The sequence below is a fragment of the Molossus molossus genome, unplaced genomic scaffold (genome assembly GCF_014108415.1).
Source record: "Molossus molossus isolate mMolMol1 unplaced genomic scaffold, mMolMol1.p scaffold_m16_p_9, whole genome shotgun sequence".
Lineage (NCBI taxonomy): Eukaryota > Metazoa > Chordata > Mammalia > Chiroptera > Molossidae > Molossus > Molossus molossus.
In genome coordinates this window covers 30,666,800-30,686,187 of record NW_023425403.1, presented here as the reverse complement: position 1 = coordinate 30,686,187, position 19,388 = coordinate 30,666,800, and the positions used below count along the sequence as shown (strand labels likewise).

The following is a 19,388-nucleotide window of genomic DNA, read 5'->3' as shown; positions in this document are numbered from 1 at the left end:
TGCCCACTCCTGTATACTTTTCAGCCTTTGTTCTAGCTGCCTACTTCCCCCCGTCACTGCCTTCTTTTTTGGTATAGGGGGAGGTTCAGAGCTTTCTGTTCTTTTCTTCTTCCTTCTACATTCCCAAATTCTCTCTTTCACATTTGACTTTATCATATGGTCAGGGGGGAAATCTGTGGGTTTTTGTACTGCCTCTCTGGATGATTTTATATGCAGCACAAAGCTGTCAACACTGAAACTTATTTGCCACTACCACCTCTCATCGTCTTTAGCAATCGGCCAGCCACACTGAGACCAGGCCCTAGGTCCTGCATTAAAGAATTAGTTTCACTACTCCTGGCTTTTCATAGGATATATATACATTACCAGGCTGTATCCTTTGGACCACCTGCAGATTGGCTAAAGGCTAGAAAGGTGGAGACAAGGTTGTTTTAATAAAATAGCTTTTGGTTTTTTAATTGTAGAGTAATTCATCCTGGAGGTAAGACAGGTGGCAGATACCTGCCTTACTTCCTGTTTCACTGGAAATAATAATGCACAGGCTGATGCCTCTCACTGGAACATGCTCACCACTTCCCTTTGTGAATGCATACACTAACACCCCAATGGTCGTGCCTGTGTTTCAAGGGCTAGCTTAAGTTTCAAGCTTTCTGGACATTCCAGGGAGAAGTTCTTACTTTCAAGCATCATTGTAACACCAACCACAGTGCCTTAGAATAGGCTGTTGAACAGGTCTGCCTCCCCTTCTACTTTGGGGACTATGATCGCCAATGGGCAAGGCTATGTCTTCATTTTTTTGGTATATCAAGCACTTAGTTTCTTGCTCACAGTAGATGTTCAATTAGTATTTATTTAAAGAATGCACTTTTATTAACAAATTTGTGAAGAGGTAGCAGTACCTGTTCTTCCTACTACCGACTGCTATTAGCCACTCCTTTGTTTAGCTGTTGGAGAGTATCTGAGAAGTGGGAAACCTGGTTTACAGCTAGGGACAAAAACAACAGCTAGCCCTGGCCGGTGTGGCTCAGTTGGTTGGAGTATTGTCCCATACACCAAAAGTTTGCGGGTTCAATTCCTGGTTGGCGGGTATGCGAGGCAACTGATTGATGTTTCTCTCTCTCTCTGTCTCTCTGGAAAAAACAAAACAGCAGCTAGATGATTCAAATATAAATCTGTCATTATTCCTTCCCATCTTCATCTCATTGTATAGTGACCATTTCTATTGGGGGTTTTCAAGGCCTGTCATCTTCAAGTTACCCAAATGTAGTCCTGGGACATTTGTGTATCCTCACCTCTACCATGGAGGAAAATGGGTTTAAATGTGTTATGTTATATAATAGTATCAAGAGTTACCTTTTTTGATTATAGTAGGGCTAGGTGCTTGAGAGCCAGTCCTTCAACTAAGGTAATCTCTGTATTATGGTTGATAATATTCAAAGATGTTTCAAATACCAGTGAGGGTAAGAAATCATGATTTTAATCAAAAAAGAGATGTTTTTCTCTCTCAAAGTGATAGATACATATTTTTACATCACTTTGCTCCTGCATTTTTTCCCATTATTCAACTATAGAGAACTACTGATTTTCTCCTTGGTGTGGACTGGAAAACATTAGAACCAGTGTTTGGATAAGGTGCCCATTTTATGTTATAGATGTTAAAATACATTTTACGTTGGATTTTATTATAGACAATAATCTTACTTTCCTCCCCTGTGTTGCCTTTATTAAAGGAAATGAGTGAAATATAAATGCAGAAGCTTTTCTTGATTTATTAACATAAAATGAAAAAAACTAGTGCTGCGCAAAGGTATAACAGTTTTTTTTTTTTTTCTGTAATATATAGGTAACTTTATTGCTACCAGTATTTGGTGAAAACGACCAGTCTCAGGATGTTGTACCATTGTATCAAGATATTAATGATTATAACCGGAGATTCTCAGGGCAGCCCAGATCTGTAAGTAACGTTATAGAAGGTCCAGAGTTAGAGGGAACAGAGTTAAAGTATAATGATACTTGTCTTTAGTAAAGTGTGATTTAACAACAAATACTGTTTGATTATGAAAACCCTCATTGTTTATGTGTGCTGGGTCAAGTTTTTACTTTCATTGCTGTTGGCACTCACTGAGTTAAGCTTTCCCCAGGACTGCGGTTTTTCTATCTTAAAAAGAAGGCAATGCACCTGGACGGTTTGGTTCAGTGGTTAGAGCATCGGCCCGTGGACCAGATAGTCCTGGGTTCGGTTCCCACTAAGGGCACATACCTCGGTTGCAGTTTGTCCCCGGCCCTGTTTGGGGTAGACATCGATGTGTCTCTCTCACATCGATGTTTCTCTCTCTTTCTCCCTTTCTCCCTCCCACTCTATCTGAAGATAAATGAAAATGTCCTCAGGTGAGGATAAAAAAAAAAAAAGGGCATTGCAAAAGTATTTCATGAAAGAGATACCAGCAAAAGAGCAATAGGACAAATTGGAGGGAAATATAAAATGATCAACTCCTACATGGTTCTAAAATAGGGTTTATTTTATGAGAAAATTACAACTGAGAACTCGTGGAGAGAGTTTTACAATTGTGTTTTACTCTAAGTTATTTACCCTGGCCTGTTTTAAGTGTTCCCTTAAGTAACTCTGTATGTCACCTTAGCTATTCAAAAACATTATACTTTTAAATAACATTAATTCTACAGTTGACCCTTCCCCTAAAAAAAGGCATCTGATAAATGAAAAACTGTCACATTTTTTTGTTTCAGGTTTTCTCAAAATCTAACAAAGAATTCTAGAAGTGTGTGTATGACTGAATATGTATTTCAAACACCAGAATATACTAAGTACAAATTTAATATATGGAAAGTGAGACCTCTCCCCCGAGCTCTAGACTTTATATATACAACTGCTTAGTTTGTATCTCCACATGGATATTCCATTGACCTCTCAAACTTAACATGTATAATATTAAACTGATCCCTCCCTAACTCAGTTAACTCTTTTCTGTCTTATGAGCTCCTCCTCTCCCTCATTTCCCTCATCTGATCTATAAATAAGTTGTACCCTTTCTTTTTAGGGTGGAGGTCCTGTCATTTTTACCTCACAAAAATGCCTTGTGTCTGTGGCCATATTAGTCAAAGTCACCATCATCTCTTGCTTAAGACAATTGCCGTAGCCTCTTCACTTTGACATTTTTCTCTGATTAGCAGCCTGAGTAATATTTTGAAAACATAAGTAAGACCATTATGCTTTTGTGTTTTAAAACTTGAAATTTTTTGCCTGGCTGATGTGGCTCAGTGGATTTGAATGTCATCCCATGGAGGTCCTGGTTCGATTCCAGGTGAGGGCACATGCCCAGGTTGCCGGCTTGATCCCCAGTAGGGGGTGTGCAGGAGGCAGTCGATCGATGTCTCTCTCTCACATCAATGTTTCTATCTCTCTCCCTTCCTCTCTCTCTTAAAAAAAAAAAATCAAAACATTTTTTTTTTAAACTTGCAATTTTTTGGAATAACGTTCCAACTCCAAGGCGCTGCGTGACCTGGTCCCTCCCTTCCTCCTTAACCTTTTGGGTCATTCTCCCTCTCCTTCACCATACTTCAGCTACACTGCCCTCCTTTCAGCTCTCAGAATAGCTCCAAGTCTATCCACATTAATGCCTTCACATGTGCCATTTCTTGTTTGGAATGCTCATCCCTCTAGTCTCCTCATGGATGACTTCTCATCCTTTAGGTAGTTTTTAAATAGACCCTCCTCCAGAGGCTTTCCCTGACAACTAAGGTATTCTCTATCATTGCCCTCTATACATTTCCTTCAGAGTGTTTGTCACAAACAGCACTCAAATCGTTTGTTGTCTTTCTCTCCATAGACTAAAAGCGTCATGAACAGCTAGGACTGTGTTTATTTACTCAGTAGTATATTCTCATTGTGAAAATCAGTGTCTGGGATACAGCAGGCCCTTAATGTTTATTGAAAAATGAATGAATTATCCTTAAATTAAGAAGTGATACTACTACTCCCAGCCAAGAATATAAGCTGTTGCCCTGGCTGGGTTGCTCAGTTTGGAGCATCATCCCGAATACCAAGTTTTCCGGTTTGATTCCTAGTCTGACCACATACCTAGGTTGCAGGTTCGATCCCTGGTCAGGGCACATGCTGAAGGCAACTGATAAGTGTTTCTCTGTCTCCCTCTCCTTCCCTCCCTAAAAATCAATAAAAACATATCCTTGGGTGAGATTTAAAAAAGGATATAAGCTATTAAAATGATTTAGTCATAAACAACTGTGTGCTCTTGTGTTCCCTTGCTCATATTCCTTATTCTGTAGTGTCATGAACATTTAAAGGTATACAGTTTCATCTGTTGTGAATGATAATGGGTAAATCTTTTAGATGTTTAAGAAACGAGCCCTGGCCGGTTTGGCTCAGCGGTTAGAGCGCCCGCCTGCGGTCCGGAGAGACCCGGGTTCGGTTCCCGCTAAGGGCATGTACCTTGGTTGCAGTTTGTCCCCGGCCCTGGTTGGTCGTGCGGGTGGCAGCCACTCGATGTGTCCCTTTCACATCGATGTTTCTCACTCTCTCTCTTCCTCTCTCCCTCCCACTCTGTCTGTACAAAAACTGGAAAAATGTCCTCGGGTGAGGATAAAAAAAAAAAAAAAAAAAAAAGAAACGAGAAAAGCTTAATCCAATCACCCTAGTCCTCCATAGTTACTTGGGAGCCTCTTCTGCTATTTTTGATCCAGCATTTTTTTTTAACATGTCCTCCACTGACACCTATACGATGATTCTTTGAAGATCAATGTTTCAAATTTAAGAACTACCACTGGACTTAAAAAGAAATCATTTTAAGATATTCATATTTTTAAGTATAAAGTATACCATTGCTCAATTCTTATTTTTTTGTGTCAGATATATATCTAATGAGTAAGAAAGCTTGGTATGTGATGAAATGACAAAATAATAAAGACATTTAGCTCTTACTTTGATACTACCTGATTCAAACTTGGAGTATGATTGTGATTAATATACAAACATTTCTTAGTAACTCATTTCATATTTCTTGTCTAGTTACAAATTTTGTATGATACCATATGAGCATTGAAAAATAGCTCTGATAACGGATGGGAAAGTATTCTTTTAGAATATTTAAAGTAATTTACCTTAGATCTTGTAAAAACTGAATAGCTGTTTTGCTTTAAATAAGTACACCTATTTTAAAGTATACAATTCAATGATGTATAGTATATTTAGTTTCTTCCATAGAGAATAGAAAATTAACATAGGAAGTGATTCTAAAAAGACCATTTTTGTTCTTTTGTGACCAGTTTTCCAAAACGAGTTACAAGACTTTCTCTATCTGGTGTTTTAAAATCTTCTCTCATCATTTGCTGAATTATTCCCATTTTGGTCTCCATCTCCTTCTCAATTTATTTGGTACTTGTTAAACAAATATATACTTAGAGTTGGATTTATGATATACAGATTGTTAAAAATAGCTGAACTGTAGGCAGTGGAATGACACAGGAAGTGATTTACTTCCTCTGGTCAATTTTTCTTACATGTACCAACCCCTTAGTAATAAGATAATGGAGTAAGTTAAGTTGAATAGTCATGGTAGGTCATTAATACACAGGACCTTAGATCATATAGTCAACTAATACCTATATAAAACAACTGAGTTTTCAGTCATAATAAACTGACTTGCTGAAGGTCATACAAATATAGGGTGGGGCAAAGTAGGTTTACAATTATTCGTATGGAAACTATAATAATTAATAAATAATAATACAAGAATAAATTCTATTTCATGTACTCACAGCTGTAAACCTACTTTTGCCCCACCATGTAGATACTGAGATCGTCTTAATAGCTTTATTTAGATGTAATTTACATGCAATAAGTACACCTGTTTTAAAGTATACAGTTCAATGATTTATAGTATATTTAGAGTAAATATAATCTAATTACCACCATCATATAATTTTAGCAGTGCCTTCCCATTTTCTCAGTCCCTTCTCCTCTCCCCAGTCCTTGGCAATCACTAATGTTCTATCTCTCTAGATTTGCTATTCTAGAGATCTATTCTATTCGAATGAGATCATACATTCAATATATGGCTGTTTGTCTTTGGCTTATTTCACTTGGCATAATGTTTTCAAGGTTCATCCATGTTGTAGCATAACTCAGTACTTCATTGCTTTTTTTTGTTGTAGTTTTTGCTTTTGTTTTTATTTTTCAATTATAGTTGGCATACAATGTTATATTAATTTCAGATGTCCAACATAATTATTATACATTTATATAACTTACAAAGTGATCACCCCAATCTGCCTTCATAGTTATTAGAATATTATTGACTATATTCTCTATGCTAATACTTTATTCCTTTTTTTTAGCCTAATACTATATCACATTTTGTTTATCCATTCATGTGTTGATGGACATTTGAATTGTTTCCATTTTTTGGCTATTATAAATTATGCTTCCAGTTTCATGTACCAGTTTTTGTATGGACCTGTTTTCATTCCTCTTGGGTATATGCCTCCTTGTGTAGTTTCTGGATATTATAATAACTCTGTTTAACATTTTGAGGAACTGCCAGACTGTCTCCTAATGGGCTCTAAATTCCCACCAACAGTGTATGAGGGTTCCAATTTCTCCATATCCTTTAATTTTTAAAAATTTATGTCATTTGTTAAATTTCAGCTGTGAAAACTATGCTCACTTTTGTAAAAACCTAGTGGTTGATGTGTGTTTCTGTATGTACTCAGAAACTTAATCTATTTTCAGAAAAGTAGGCCTTGGCATTCCAAAACTCTTTGTAGCAATTAGTAATTCACTTATACTCAAGCTAAGCAGAATAAACATCTTAAGAAGGGATCAGTTTTGTTGCTATTCTTAGACTGTCAAAGCCATTAACTTTGAATTGTCTTTAATGTGTAATACTTATATATTGTCTGGCAATTTATAAAGGTCATTTACATACAATATCCCTTTTACTTTTTGAAACTCCCCATGGTACATAAAAATCCTTAATTAGTTGCTGACTTATCTCTGGTAGGTTAAGCAACTTTCCCCAAGGTCACCTAGCTAATAGTGATTGACTTTGAATTCAAACCCAGATCTGTCTGACTTTAAAGCTGAGATGAGCTCAAGCCTCAGACTCTAATCCTATATGGTAGGTTCTTCATTTAGTTTACTAACTCAAATTAGGTTCTTCATTTAGTTTACTAACTCAAATTAGAGATAACTTGAGTTTTATGTTATGTCCTATATTTTAAGTTTGTTGACATTTTAGTCGCTTTTCAATTATCTGCAATAAGACCTATTTTATAAGAACCTAATAATCAAAGGATTATTTTTAAGTAAAATGGATAACTAGAAAAATATGATGTTCATTCAATATATAGAACTCCATTGTCTTGTTAACTCAGTTTGTCTGCCTGCTGTAAGAAAATTGTATTATTTGTAAGTCTGACACATTAGATACCAAATCATAATATTTGTTCTTCCTCCTACCAGATTATGGAAAGAATTATGGATCTACCCACTTTACTGAGACATGCATTCAGGGAAATGTTTTCAGTCGGGGGCCTTTTCTGGATGTTCCGTATCAGGATAATACTTTGTTTAATGGGAGCTTTTTTCTATCTTATATCACCTCTGGATTTTGTACCTGAAGCCTTGTTTGGAATTCTAGGCTTTTTAGATGATTTCTTTGTCATCTTTTTGTTGCTTATCTACATCTCTATTATGTATCGAGAAGTGATAACACAGAGACTAAACAGGTGAAAAAAAAAGACTTTACTAAAATATGAATTAATGTGTGAAATCAAAAAGGACCATGGTAGTATAAAGCATTTGAAAATTATCTTACAAACTTAAAACCACTGTATAACAAACATTTGATTATCATTTGGCAAATACCTAGCAATATATAACTGGAATTTTTACACATTGCAGGTTCTAATATTAAGGTTACAATTATAATAATTATAACTGTATCTTGATTGTGTTGTCTATAAAGTCTCTGAAAAAATACATGGAATTATATAAAAAGGGATGCTTTTAAATATCTTTTTCTTTTCCCCAAAATCACTCAGATTAATTGGATGTATAGTAAGATATTGTTAAATGTATACTTTATCCAATTTTTCCTTCTCAGTGAGTACCTATATGATAATATATTATAATGAGATGCATCTAAATATTTTTGTTACAATAAAGTATTGCACAATATTGGGGAAAACTTCTTGTTTCTTAAAAAAAAAAAAGTTATTGTTTCTTTTAGTACTAGCTAAGTTTTGTGCATTTGGAGCAATTCTGCTTTTCCATTCTGATATGTCTTAGCTGTTACCTGAAAGTGAACGAAGAAACTTGACCTTTATAATCTGATTTCACATTCTGGTTTATAGAATACTAGAAGAATTAACAAAATGTAAGGCATTTATCTCCAGTCAGCACACTTATGTTCTCAGTTATGGCATTTAAACAAGTGTTTGGTCCTTTTATAGGAACCTGTATAAGGAATGTTTTTTTCAGAAACCTGGGTGATACTGCAAACACGCAGTAGTTTGATGCAATCTGAGGAAAGTGGTTCTTCATAGCTTGAGCATCAAAGACCTTAGGAGGGTACTAGGAACACTTTAAATTTGACAAAATTACTGGTGAGCTAGAGTAACAGAATGTATGAATTTGGTTATTTTCTCTTGACAGAAAACGTGTAGTACTGTCCCTAGATGGCAGCAGATAGCCCAGATTTATCAGGTTTTATGCAGAAATGAGCAAAAGTCAGAGTTGATTCAATAGGAAAGTTATCTTGGTTTATTTAATGGCTACAGCAGTTTTCTGTTTGAGAAGAACCCAAACCACAAGTATTATGAAATCCTAACTCCCTCAGCAGGCGCTGCTCATTAGCAAATTGGACAGCAGTGCATCAACACCCAGGGGCATTAGCTCTGTCACCTGCAGTCATGGATAGTCATGTCCATTAATATATTAGTGAGCCTCACTATGTATATAGATAGGCAGAAAAAGAACAAATCTGTCACAGTCTCTCAAGTTAATCAAATTAGCCATAAACTAATAAGATGCTGAATAAAATATCAATAACAGTGTTTTCTAATTTGGGCCTAGGACAAAGCTGTTGCTTAGAGATAAATAATAATGCTTAAATATAGCACATTATAATTAAAGCAACTCTTACATACTTTTCATTTTATCCTTAAGACAGTATGTGAATAAGGCAGGGCATTGTCTTTTCATAGGTGACATCCCTGTGTGACAAATGACAGGGTTTTTTTGTCTGAAGTCATGCACAGATAAGTGATTGAACTGGTATTAGACTCAGTAGGACTCTTGCATGGGTTCACATAAATGTGAAGGTTATTACCAAGGGGTGAAGGTGGAGAGAAACTGGGGTCCTTAGAGTTTGTTGGAACACAATGGAGTAGGATAGCTTAGGTGCTGCTAAAAGGAAAATTATAGAAAGATGACATATCAAGACTTTATGAATAATTCTGTACTTCCAAATAAAAAGTCTAATTGGGTGACATACTTCACACAAAAAAATTCAGCTGCACTTACCAACTTGAAAAGTATTAATGATAGGAGTTTGTTACACCAGAATAGAAATGCATTTCCTACCAAGTACAAATTGGGTGTGGGCTATATCCCAATGTCATTTTTGAAAGGATTTCATTTTCTGTGCATACGTTCTGCTTCAAGTGTCACATTTCTAGTTATAATAATTTCATTGTAATAGTTGGAATTCCTTATAAGACTTTCCTGGTGTATTGTACCAACTTTTCCAACATACAAAAACACTCTATGATCTGAAGTCTTATTAAATTGAAAAGGGAACATGTGGATATCTCAGAATTTTAGACTGCTTATTATGTCATCTGCATTGATCTCTAATAATAAATGTAGATGGTATCTGAGAAAATATTTAAAGCAAGTCGAGTCAATCAGTGTTTTAAACATAGTAATACTTCTGTAATTCAGAGTGAGATCATATAAGTAAAGCAACAATTTTGGACTTCTGTAAACAATAATATTGTAACTTTCACAAAAAGATGGTCCAACCTTAGGAGCAGGTAACTCAGGCAGGTCTATGGTTAAACAAGATGGAGGAAACAACTGTTCTCACTGCCCACAAGAACAGTGGTTTCAGCTACCAGTTCGCAGCGCCTGAAAGCAACAGGGGAAGAAAGGACTGTGTTGGTCCCTGTGGCTGCGCAGATACCTACCTCACAGAGTTGTTACACAGGATTGACGGCTTGGTTCAAACTTTGTGATTTAAGAATTTGTCAAACACTTATTCTTTTGAATAAAATCAACATATCTGAAATTAAAAAGTAGCTGTTATTTTCCTGTTTCTTTGATAGTTTGCTTTAAAATTCAGAACCCCTGAAATAGCATTTAATGTGTTTGCAATGGCTTTCTTTTTCATTAATGGACATGCAATATCTCATCACAATTCTATTTAATTTTCTTTAGATGTTTTTAAACTTAAAAAGTAGAAATGTTTTTATTTTTGAGGAAAATTAATCTGGGTAATCTATATTAATTCTGGACAAGAAGGGTGGAATTGAAATTAGAGATTAGGCCTGTACCCTGATTTTCTACCCCTATTTTTTTTTTTTTTTATGATGCTGGAGTTTATTTTTGTTACAGATGTCCTGCCTTTTCCCCCATTGACAACCTCCTCTCTACTCCCATCTCCCCACCCCACCTTCACAGTGTTGTTGTCTATGTCCACTGCCCTATTTCTTTTGAGTGCATATTTGATAACTGAGTGTATCTGATAACTGAAATGAGCTTTTCTGTGTCTGTGCCCTTATGTCTGCATCAACATTTGTTCCCTTCACTCTGAAACACTAAATATACTCCAGGCTCTTCTGTTTTGCTGAACAGTAACCCATAAATCTAGGACTAGGTCGGAACAGGAAAGGGCACTCAAAGTTTGAAGGCCCTAACACTTGTCTCCCACGACCAGGCCAGTAGGCTTTAAGGGCTGCTGACAATCACCTAGATAAAAAACAATCACTGAGATTTTGTTGTTCTGTCAGAACCAGACCATTTTCATGGCATCAACATTTGTTTTAAGCACAGAGTCCTTGACTGCAAGCAAATTTGAGATGTTATCAACCACTGTCATCTTCATCCATCTGTATCCTCTGACTGGTTCCATATCCCAGACTGGTGCACGAGAAGAGTAAATGCTGTTAGAAAACACTGAGCATGTTTGGATACTTTCCTTATTCTCTTTATCGGACTAGGTATTTAGCGATGAGGGGAATGTAATACGGGACGTAGAAAAGGGCTAAGGACTAAAGATGTTTTAAACTCACTGGTATCATATATTAGATTTTAATTTGTTTAATCATATATTAGATTTTAATTTGTTTAAAACCACAAAACTTTTTGCCCTGGCCGGTTTGGCTCAGCGGTTAGAGCGTCGGCCTGCGGTCTGGAGAGACCCGGGTTCGGTTCCCGCTAAGGGCACGTACCTCGGTTGCAGTTTGTCCCTGGCCCTGGTTGGTCGTGCGGGTGGCAGCCACTCGATGTGTCCCTTTCACGTCGATTTTTCTCTCTCTCTTCCTCTCTCTCCCGCCCACTCTATCTGAACAACAACAAAAAAAATGTCCTCGGGTGAGGAGAAAAAATAAAATAAATAAATAAATAAAACCACAAAACTTTTAAAAACTATTTAAAGATAACCTGATACTCAGTTCAAAACATTCACCCTTCTAATTGGTCTTAGAGAAAACCTATAATTTACATCTACATGAAATTTAATCTTGTTTCACTAATCCTGTAATATTAGATGTAAGGGTCCTTACAAATTGGCTAGTGTTTGTGTTTTCTCTATGAAAACCATAAGTAGCTCCCCAGAATAATGCATGTATACATATGTATGTATACTTTTCTTTTTCAGGGGATTCAAGACTTAAACATTCATGGATTCCAAATTAGGAATTCCTTATTTAGTTCTACATCCTTATTTCACAGATAAAGATAAAGGAGGACCAGAGAGAATGAATATAATGGTATTTTTTAAAATAAAAATTGTTTAGCCCTGGCTGGTATGGCTCAGCGGTTAGAGCGTCAGCCTGCGGTCCAGAGAGACCCGGGTTCGGTTCCCGCTAAGGGCATGTACCTCGGTTGCAGTTTGTCCCCGGCCCTGGCTGGTCGTGCGGGTGGCAGCCACTTGATGTGTCCCTTTCATGTCGATGTTTCTCTCTCTGTCTCTCTCTCCCTCTCACTCTAACTGAACAAAACAAAAAAAAACAAACAAAAAAATGTCCTCAGGTGAGGATTAAAATAAAAATTGTTTATAGAAAAAAAGCATAGTTGGATAGAAATTAAAATTTAAACTGTTAATATGAGTTTTAAAAAAATCTTTAGCCCGTAGTCCTTTATGTCAAAACAAGTGGCTTACTTTTCTTCAGTCTATCAAACAAGATAAAGATTATACTACAATAACTGTTACGAAACTTTCTCTTTTAATGTCAAGGTTTACATTTTTTTCCCTTAAAAAGTGTTATAATAGTAAATGAATTAGACTTTGAAAAACATCAAACTTCTAACTACCCTTCTTCAGTTTATCCCTATTTGTCTTTCCTTCAAATGGTCATATAAAACTAAGACGTATATTTATTTTTTATATTTATTTAAGGGGTCAAATGAGATCAAAGGAGCATATAAACATATTCTCTAAAAAGGGCAGTTTTGCATATCTTAGGTGGCCCTTGTTTGCTTAATAAGCTATTTTATGAAAGTAGAACAAACATCAAACATTTTATAAGTCAATAAAGGTCATGATTATCATACAGTGAACAGTTTATTTTAACTATCACTTCAGTCAAAAGGCACATTACCACCATTCCATAAGTTCCCCTTCATTGCCTGTCTCCGAAAAAGTCACCCCTTCTGACTTGTTTTGCCTACGTTATTATTCTACAAAAAAAAAAACAGAATCATGTAGTATATATTGTCGGACTTATTCAACATTATGTAAGACCCGTCCATAGTGTATGGGTCATAGCTTCTCTGTTTTGACTGCTCTAGAGTAAGACTACACCACAATTTATACATTCAACTATTAATGGGCATTTGGGTTTATGATCAGTGGCCGCCCTTTTAAAGAAACTGTCGCAATAACCCAACGACCTTAGCTTTACACCTGTCATCTTTTAAGCCAGCAGACACAACAGACCGTATTGTTCTCCTTGCTAAACCGCCCCTGATAAATTAAGCCAGGAAAAACACCGGCAACGGACCCTAACCCTACAGCTAAGCTCCACTCCCCTCGCTTCCTCTCCCAAGCAGTTCCTTTCTCCCTTCCGGAAGGTCGAAGGCCCGCCCACTTCCGCGACGCTGAGCCCGCCGCACCACACGTGGGGCCTCAGCCAATGGCCTGCTTCCCAGGAAACGTTATTTCTGACCTCAAAGCTAATCACAGTGAGCTAGACGAACTCCTCGCGAGAGGTGAGGTTGAAGCTGCCTCCGCCATCTTGGAGATGGGAGACGGGAGGTGGTTGTGGTCCTTCTGCTGATGCAAACAAAACGGGCACTTTAGGCACCCAAGATTGAGACTATCATCACTGTAGTTGTTGGCCAAAGCTGCAGAAGAAGCGAGGGTGTCAAAGCCGAGAGCAGCGACATTGGTAACAGCTTCACCTGCCTGCTGGGCGGCAGAAGTGAAACGACTGAGGACCGGAAGGATGGTGCAGTCCTGTTCCGCCTACGGCTGCAAGAACCGATACGACAAGGATAAGCCTGTTTCTTTCCACAAGTAAGTACCCATTCGCCCCTGCTCGGGCTAGGGGCGCGCGGCCGGTTAGGCTCGGGGGCGGAGCCAGGCGCGTGTCCGCGCGAGACCTAGCGAGAGGGGCGTAGGCAGGGGCGGGGCGCGGCCGTGCGCTCCTCGGGGTCTACTTCGCACTGGGCAGTGGGCGTGCCCGCCCGTTGTCGGAGCCGCGCCCGGTCGCCGCGGGCTGCGCGTTCTCGGCGCGCGTCACCGCCGCTGTCTGCGACCATTTTTCGCGCTCGAGTTCCGGCCCGGGGGTTCCCTCGCCGCCTGGAGTTGGCGGATTCGGGTCCGCGGACAAGGCCCAGAGGCCTCGCGGGTCGTGAGTTTTCTAGGCCGAGAGGTATCTGGATTTCATCACCAGGTCATAGAGAAGCCAGGTGGTGATAACTCTTTAGAAGTAAATTTGAAATAAAAACAGAAAGTCACTCAACTTTTAGTCCTTGCTGTGAATGGGAGGCCAGCATCATTACGGCTTGGTTTTTGGCCAGGATATCAGGGAGGATGGGTATGACCCAATTTCTAGGAATCAACCTTTAAGGACCTTCTAAGTTTTGGAGACGGTTTCTGGTACTGCTAAGATGAATAGTTTGTGTTTTCAGCACACATGAATAACATGGATAGTAGTAATACAGGCCATGATCAAGTGCCATAATAAAAGTCAGTGTGAGCTATTGCGGGTGCCTAGAGGAAACCCTTGGAGAAAGAAGAATTGGCCCCACATCTTTCAGGACTGTTTTGTCCAAAAGGTACTGTAGTCAGTCTTGATGGGAAAATGTTTTCTGGAAAAGAAAACCGCTAAATGAAAATGACTTAATAACAATAAAATATCTGCAAAGTGTGACACGATGGCATTTTCATTCAGCCAAATTCAGTACAGTATTTACAAATTTTATTATATTTAAATTAAATTTTGCAAGAATTTCCTACCAAAAAGGTTGATAGCTAAGCATTTAGAACTGGGGGTAAGTTATATGAATTATTAATAGCTAAGTAATTACACAAGCAAATTTTAAATAGTCTTTACATTTTTTTGATGGGGGTCATTTATGTTTTAACAGCAGATGTGGATGTTTATATTTTTGATCCAGTATCAGAGGGACCATATAGAAATACTGTGCCTAGCACACAGAGAGATCTTGAGTGTTGATGTTTCCCTCTTCCTAAGAACAGAATAGAACACTTTAACACTTCTGGGATTCAGTTCAGTATATCCTAATTATCATCTCTTGATTTATTGGAATTTCTGAAAGCTGATGAATGACCTTTCCAGTATAGGAATCCGTCCAGAGATGGTGGATGGCAGTCACATTTGTTCAGCTTTCCATTCTCCCATTCTAATGATATTGCAGAAGGAATCTGAAAATATGGTAAACTGCCCAGCCAGTGTGTCTGGTGTGGCTCAGTGGATTGTGTGTCATCTCATGGACTGAGAGGTCCTGGTTTGATTCCAGGTCAGGGCATGTGCCTTGGTTTCAGGCTTGATCCCCAGTAAGGGGCGTGCAGGAGGCAGCCGATTGATGTATCTCTCTCACATCGATGTTTTCTATCTCTCTCTCCCTCTCTAAAAAAATCAAAAACATTTTAAACATAAATAAAAATATGATAAACCGTTCATTGGCACCAGAAATTAGTTAAGGATGACATTCACACATCAGAAATAATTGAGTTTCTGCTGACTGTAAAACAATTAATTGAATTGGAAGAAGGAGTAGCCTTCTACATCTCATCCTTTATCTAAAAGAACAGTTTTTGGGGAGTAGGTGGGAAAGATCTTGACAGAACCTCACAAACAACCAGAGCACTTGTAGTCCTGGAGTTAGAAAGCCCTCAGTGCTGAAGTTTACCAATTACTGCTACCATAGTTTGTTCTTCCAGAGACCATTTCTAGCAGGGATCTTCTAAGAGTAATTCTTTCCCCAGTTTCTGCGTGGTGGCAGTGGGAAGAGCCCTTTTGCGCAAAGGGACTGTCATAAAGATAAAGATCCTTTAGATCTTCATGATAATAGCAGAGTCAGGTTCTAGCATACCTTACATGGAAGAGAAACAAGCCAACCTTCTTTGGCTTCTTTCTAACACCCCCGCCCCCTGGCTTAGTAAATCCCTGACCTGGAAAAACAAAATCATGATAAATTTAAATTCTTTCGACATCTCTTTATCTGGGCCTAATGGACATATTTCAGTAGATGAAAAAGTAAATCAAAGTAAATAATTTTATTTCTTTATCATTGTGATTTATCTATAATTTGATTAATTCATATTTGTTAGACTGATTCTAAGAGAACTAGAAGCTTCTTTTTCTCAGTCTATAGATATAAACATGCAATTTTGTTTTACAGTACACAGAAAATTATCAGTAAAAATAAATAATACAGCCCTGGCCGGTTTGGCTCAGCGGTTAGAGCGTAGGCCTGCGGTACAGAGAGACCCAGGTTCGGTTCCCACTAAGGGCATGTACCTCGGTTGCAGTTTGTCCCCGGCCCTGGTTGGTCGTGCGGGTCGCAGCCACTCGATGTGTCCCTTTCACGTTGATGTTTCTCTCTCTCTCCCTCTTCCTCTCTCTCCCTCCCACTCTACCTGAACAAAAAATGGAAAAATGTCCTCGGGTGAGGATAAAAAAAATAATAATAATAAATAAATAAATAAATAATACAGATTCACCCTATCGTATATATTTTACTTGAAACTTTTAGCGTCTTTAATATAAAAAGTAAAACAATAAATGAGATAGATTAGAGAACTGTGATTTACCTTTGTGTATTTACTTTTTTTTTTCTGTATTGATTTTAGAGGGAGAGAGAGATAGAAACATCGATGAGAAAGAACATCGATTGGCCGCCTCCTGCATGCCCCCCACTGGCAATTTGGCTCACAACCTGGGCATGTGCCCTGACTGGGAATCGAACCAGTGACCTCTTGGTGCATGGATCAACACTCAGCCTCTGAGCCACACTGGCCGGGCACCCTTGTGTATTTAGATGTGTGTGGAATAACTGTATCTGTTAGTGAAAGTTATTTATAATAATAGAGGGGGAGGAGAGCCAATATTACACATATGAACCCTCTACTCCCAACCTTTCTTCAGCTACTGTTCCCACTGCATGCATCCATCAACAAGGTAGAGGGAGAGAAACATCAACTGGCTGCCTTCTGCACACCCCCTTCTGGGGATCAAGCCCGCAATCCGGGCATATGCCCCGACCAGAAATCAAACTGGCAACCTTTTGGTGCATGGGACGATGCCCCACCAACTGAGCCACACTGGCCAGGGCATTCTCTAAAATTTTTTTGTTTGTTTGTTTCTTAATCCTCACCCGAGGATATTTTTTTATTGATTTTCAGATAGAGTAGGAGGGAGGGAGGGAGGGAGAGAGAAATAGATGTAAGGGAGATACCTCGATTGATTGCCTCCCGCAAGACCCCGACCAGGGCTGGGGACTGAACTAAAACCGAGGTTATGTGCCCTTGACTGGAATCGAACCCGAGACTCATTGGTCTGCAGGCTGATGCTCTAATTGCTGAGCCAAAGCAGCCAAGGCATGGTTGACTTTTAATACATATATTTTTACACTCTGTAAATTCTTAATTAGCCTGTCTTATTTAGATTGTATATGTCACTGTATCTGACATTCTTGTAACTACTGTGTGATCAGTAAGATTTCTATAAGAAGTACTGCCTTTTAATAAAAACAAATACCATGCTGGTCAGAGAACTGAATTATATCATCTTCTTAGGTTTCCTCTTACTCGACCCAGTCTTTGTAAAGAATGGGAGGCAGCTATCAGAAGAAAAAACTTTAAACCCACCAAGTATAGCAGTATTTGTTCGGAACACTTTACTCCAGATTGCTTTAAGAGGGAGTGCAACAACAAGTTACTGAAAGAGAATGCTGTACCCACAATATTTCTTTATACTGAACCACGTGAGAAGGTAATACGTGTTTTAAAATACTGGCTTATTTTCTATTTTTAAAATTAATGTATTGTGGAGAATTTGGGAAATTCAGAGTAGTGTTAAGAAAATAAATTACCTAGAATCTATCACTTGTAAATAACCACTCTTAACAGTATATACTTTTAAAAAATACAAAATATAGTTTATTAAAGTTAAATATTCTCACACTAAGAAACTCAGCCAAGCTTTGTAAGTTACTTTAAGATTACTCTGTACCCCTACTTGTATATTGGTTTTCCTTTATCAGTGACAGTTCATTTTCAAAGTGTGTTTTCTTTCAGTTTGAAATACTTAGTAGTTCATTAAATTTTATTAATTATTCTGTCTTTTGTATCTCATTTCTACTTCAGGTAGAAAAATATAATTAAAATTTAAACTATTTTTTCCTTTGGAATTTTTTTTTTTAACCAGGCTTCATTGTAAAGGGTCTAATATTCATAAATTCCACAGATAAGTTCTTCTAAAGTGTTATTTATAGTTATAAAATTCATACATGCTTTGCATTATTGTTTAGAAGGAAGATCTGGAGCCACAAGAACAGCTGTCCCCACCTCCTGTAAAACCTCCCAATCCCCAGGTCGATGCTGCTATTGGATTACTCATGCCTCCTCTTCAGACCCCAGATAATCTCTCTGTTTTCTGTGATCACAACTATACTGTGGAGGATACAATGCACCAGAGAAAAAGGATTCAAGAGCTAGAACTGCAAGTTGAAAAACTCAGAAAGAAGCTCAAGACTGCACAGCAGCGATGCAGAAGACAAGAACGACAGCTTGAAAAATTAAAGGAGGCCGTACACTTCCAGAAAGAGAAAGACATATCAGAGAGAGGTTATGTGTTTCTCCCAGAAAACTACTTTCAAATAGTTGAAGTACCAGTATAGAAAAAATGAAATTTGTGTTGGTTTTCAATGGGGCAATACCACATACCCTCTTCTAGCCTATTAAAGGAGTTTTGTTTGAAAAAAATAGCACTTGATTACTTGTATAAAAACAATTCAGAATATTTTTTTAAAAATAAATTAGATATATACTGTAAAATTGTTAATTTTTTGCTTGTAATTTTGGGGTATTTACATTTTAACAATATTTTTAAAGTTATAAACTAACCTCAGAGCTTTGGAGTTTGTTTCAAAAATGAGGGATTTTGTTTTTTAATTTGAGCATTTATAGAAATAATATAAAAATAAAAAGGAAAGAATGAGAACAGTACAGTAAGGATAATTTAAGTTGAAAATTTATAATTAGTTTATTGAGAGAACTTAGTTATATTTTAAATCAGAAGTATGGGTTAGATCATAGGACATCACTTCTCAGAATGTATATAATCTTATTCACACATTCTTATTTGTAAAGTTAGAAGATTCATTTATCTTTCCTAATCACTTGTCAAAGATAAATTGGCAGGTCAATACTTTAAAGAAAGATAGAGTATCTTCAGAGCAGAAAATGCAGTCATTCCATACTAATTAATATGGTTAGATAACTTTATAAAGAATGGACTTTTTAAAAGTGAGACCCTCTTTTTTGCCCCACTATTTAGCATTATAAAATTAAAAGTGTGTCTCCAGTGGAAGAAACACTCTTTAACAAAGTAGGTATTGTTATCGATGAAGTAATAAAATGGGACCTGATCTGTGGGAT

At 37.6% G+C, this 19,388-nt stretch overlaps 2 protein-coding genes across 5 annotated transcripts in view; both read left to right on the top strand.

Annotated features, from left to right (window-relative positions):
- Positions 1 to 10,306, top strand: part of RNF170 (ring finger protein 170) — a 33,723-nt gene extending 23,417 nt beyond the window's left edge. For 3 of the 4 annotated variants that reach the window (XM_036249499.1, XM_036249498.1, XM_036249497.1), the window contains 2 exons: positions 1,844 to 1,954; positions 7,496 to 8,204. In XM_036249499.1, the coding sequence (XP_036105392.1) occupies positions 1,844 to 1,954; positions 7,496 to 7,765 (381 nt within the window). In that variant the 3' untranslated portion in view covers positions 7,766 to 8,204. Of the gene's footprint in view, positions 1 to 1,843; positions 1,955 to 7,495 lie in introns of all 4 variants that reach the window. The other variant, XM_036249500.1, reaches the window with a different exon arrangement.
- Positions 10,307 to 13,461: 3,155 nt separating this feature from the next.
- On the top strand, positions 13,462 to 18,952 carry THAP1 (THAP domain containing 1). The gene is made up of 3 exons (XM_036250568.1): positions 13,462 to 13,775; positions 17,526 to 17,721; positions 18,260 to 18,952. Exons 1-3 carry the CDS (start codon positions 13,705 to 13,707, stop codon positions 18,626 to 18,628), a joined length of 636 nt encoding a protein of 211 aa, XP_036106461.1. The 5' UTR covers positions 13,462 to 13,704; the 3' UTR covers positions 18,629 to 18,952.
- Positions 18,953 to 19,388: the final 436 nt, after the last annotated feature.